At 42.4% G+C, this 3,512-nt stretch overlaps 1 protein-coding gene across 1 annotated transcript in view; it reads right to left on the bottom strand.

Annotated features, from left to right (window-relative positions):
* Positions 1–826: 826 nt before the first annotated feature.
* LOC139638910 (EARP-interacting protein homolog) overlaps positions 827–3,512 on the bottom strand; it is a 31,519-nt gene continuing 28,833 nt past the window's right edge. The window contains exon 7 of the mRNA XM_071512940.1: positions 827–1,310. Within this exon, the coding sequence (XP_071369041.1) occupies positions 1,136–1,310 (175 nt within the window). The 3' untranslated portion in view covers positions 827–1,135. The remainder of the gene's footprint in view (positions 1,311–3,512) is intronic.

Genomic DNA, 3,512 nt, shown 5'->3' on the forward strand with positions numbered 1-3,512 from the left:
CCCTCAGAACAATAGTGAGATGAGGATGATGAAGGATGAGGAAGAGCGCGTGACCCGATAGAGTGCCCTCACATAATCTCAAGCACACACGGGCCCGACTCATCGCACCAAAAACAAAAAAAATCAGCGGCAGAAATGACAGTTTTCTATGTCTCTGTGACTCGGACATCGCTGCCATCACTCCGGGGAGGAAGCCTCAGTGCCAGGCGGACGTCCGAGGAGTAAGACAGTGGACAAGTGCATGGAATTGAGATGCATGGGATAACACAGAGGGGCTTGAAGCAACATGCCACTTAGTTTTAACATGGGGGGTTATTTGGCACTTGACCACCATGAAAACCAGAATATAAACTACTCACCGAGATCGGATGCAGCTAGACGAGTTTGTAGCGTTTGGATTTTTACTTCCCATTCATTTGAACAAGGCAACAAAATAACCTGAAAACTCACATTTAACACGTCGGTGAATATATTCAATAACAGATCCTGCTACTGTGATTTTCAATTGACTGCTTTAGAACGTTTTAGAACATAATTTCGCCAAATAGCATTTTTATTGATAGACACGAACACAGCGGAGGGATACAATTTAGGAGAGATAGCTCCTGTTTGGGAGACCGGATCTACTTTTATACTTTTAAATACTAATTTTAGTGTAAAGCAAGAATAGAATCGCTACATGAGGACGAACCCAGCACTGCTTTGTTGTCTTAAATGTAACTTTTCAGGCAATTTCCGTGGCCGCATTCAAATGAATGGGTAAAGTAAAAATCCGAACGCTGCAAACACTTAAGAAAATACACCATGTCAAACTTTTACCCAGGAGTCATTTTTTCACCACTTTAATTGGGATAGTCAACACAGAATCGTTAATGTATTACAGTAGTCAAACATACATAAACATACATTAGACACATATGCTGTATCTTTGCCATTGCTTGCCATTGCATTTGCAGTGTCTTGTGCAGCAGACTTAATGGAATGTCTAATGGTAACCGTTTGTTGTTAATGTATCTTGATGTATAATGTATTCTCCAGTTCTCTCTCTCTTTCCTCTCTCCTCTGTCTCTCTCACACACACACACACACACACACACACATGCATTCAAGTCACCTCTCCCCCCCCCCCGCCCTCTCAGAGCAGGATGCGGTATTTGAGGGCGCGGGGGACCCTGTTGATGACGAGGCGTCCGTCGTAGCTGAGCGAGGCGAAGAGCCAGGGGTCGGCCGACGACCACTCCGCCGCGTACACGCTGTCTTCATGTTCCTCGTAGGTGGACACCACGCTGTCGGCGAGGGGCTCCTTACCCCTGGATCACATGCACACACACACAGAGAGAGAGGTGAGCTACACACACCCAAGACGCACAAAAAGCTATGCACACACACAAGGTAAGTGGGCCAACGAGGACAAGGCCACGCACTGCGAAAAAATGCCCACATTAACACATTAAGTCATTTAGTCTCATATTCAGTCTTAAAGGTACAACGTGTAATATCCTAACATCATTAAATCATGACCACATTCATTTGGAGACATTAGTATAATTATCATAAACAGATGCGACCATTGCAGAGAAGTTTGGCAGACTCTACCGGCCTCTACACTGCATTTTACACTGTGTGCCATCGGGTCAGATATTGCAGGAGATCTGCTTTATTGCTTTACAGCACAATGGGAGATTGCTTTATGGCACAAAACAGGCAGGCGAGACTGTTCTTCCAGTGCAAATGGAGCTAAAGCTTTTAGAGTTCCTCACAATGGCAGATGGAAAAAAACACTTCCAACATGTTGTTTATCCTCTTCTTTCACAAAGAGAAAACAAACACTGGCAATGCATCGTGGGAAATGTGGTCTTCATTTTGAGAAACACTCGCGCTAAAAATACCACTGGCATGTGATAGAGGCTACCGATCGTCACTTGTTTCCAAAGCACCTTCACTTTCAAGAATTATTTAGAAGTCATAATATCCTGAAACAAATCCTACTATAAAATGAGGAAAGCTTGGCCAATCAATCTGAAACTGCACATGGGCATTGAGCATTAGCAGGGACTGACGAAGCAGATTTTTCCATTTTCCATTTTGGAAATCTGAGAAAGTGAAAGTTTTTTTTTTAGAAGAATAAAGTTTTAAGACTCAATACTAGATGAAATGGCTTGCAGTGTGTGGATAATCATTACTCATAACCTCCCCTCACACACACACACACACACACTCTCTCTCTCTCTCTGGCTGTGTGGAAAGATACACAACAACACATACACACACCAGGGCCTGGCGAGGATATTTACTGTGTTTATTCACTAATTCTCCCTAGTTTCATAATTACAACGGCAGCCTCCCCACTGCTGCAGCATTTCTCCCACTGCCAGAAAAATGTGACAATTCCAAAATAAAATTTAAAAAATGATGCTCTAGCCTTATTGCCCTCCCAACCACACTGCTGTAAAGTGTCCTCGGAGGAAACACTGACGTATGTATTTGGATTTATTTAACAGTTTCACCCAGACAGTAGCTGCTCCCCCTGGGCTGTGACACTAGCTGATCTGCCCACATACATTCACTGGGGAAGAAAAGAAAGCCAGAGGGTATAAATGAAACTTGACTGATTATTGTTATTGTTTATTCCTTTGAGCAAGGACAGAAATCCAAGCCTGCACTTCTCACAGTCCCTCAAAAAAAAAACTCACCAGTAGTGAATTTCAGTAAACCGCTGAATTTTACAACCAAACAGATAAACTTAGAAAATAAATTTGAAACAGTGCAACCATTGCAAGGGTTACATATGGAGAGTCCAGGTATTGTGGAGTGGACACTTAGTGTATATGTAAGAGGGGTCAGTAACTACAGTGGAAGGGTCAAAACTAAAGCTGAGAGCTGGTGATTAGGAGTAAGAGTTGATAATTGATGATGAGAGTCAGTCATTGAGTATAAGAGCTGGTAGTTATGGATGAGAGGGGAGGAGGGGACAGTAATGGATGGATGACAGTGGAAGATTTAGAAGGCAAAAGATGGGAACCATTACAGATTATATCCGTGCAATTTTAAAAAGCAGTTTGTTATGCAGAAAGTATTTTGATGGTGTTTTACCTCTCCACCTTCTCCACATCGTTTTGGGTGTCAAGAAAATATAGCGACTATGAGGCGAAAGCACAGGCAGTCAACTTTAATTTGGGACAATTCATATCGGATGAACAGTTCAAGATTTACAGCACTTTTTTTGTGCGCGGCTCCAGCGTTTCATGGTCCGTTTCATTGGTCCCCCCGTGGCACTCATGAAATGCACAAAAGAGAGCCATAATTTTTTAAAAACCTCATAGATATGGGCAAAAATACCCCACCATGAAAGCTGACTGTCTGTACTTTAACAACATATTCCACATCCAAGATTATAGAGCCAAAACATTAAAAAAAAAAAAAAAAAAAGGGGGATTACAGTCAATCATAGATCACAATGTTAAGGGAGGTGATTGGGAACACAAAAAAAAAAGAGGGAAACGCATCTCCAT

Source organism: Centroberyx affinis, unplaced genomic scaffold, assembly GCF_046629955.1.
Source record: "Centroberyx affinis isolate AG114_WGS23_722 - 3 ecotype Tasmania unplaced genomic scaffold, CSIRO-AGI_Caff_v1 ptg006649l_1, whole genome shotgun sequence".
Lineage (NCBI taxonomy): Eukaryota > Metazoa > Chordata > Actinopteri > Beryciformes > Berycidae > Centroberyx > Centroberyx affinis.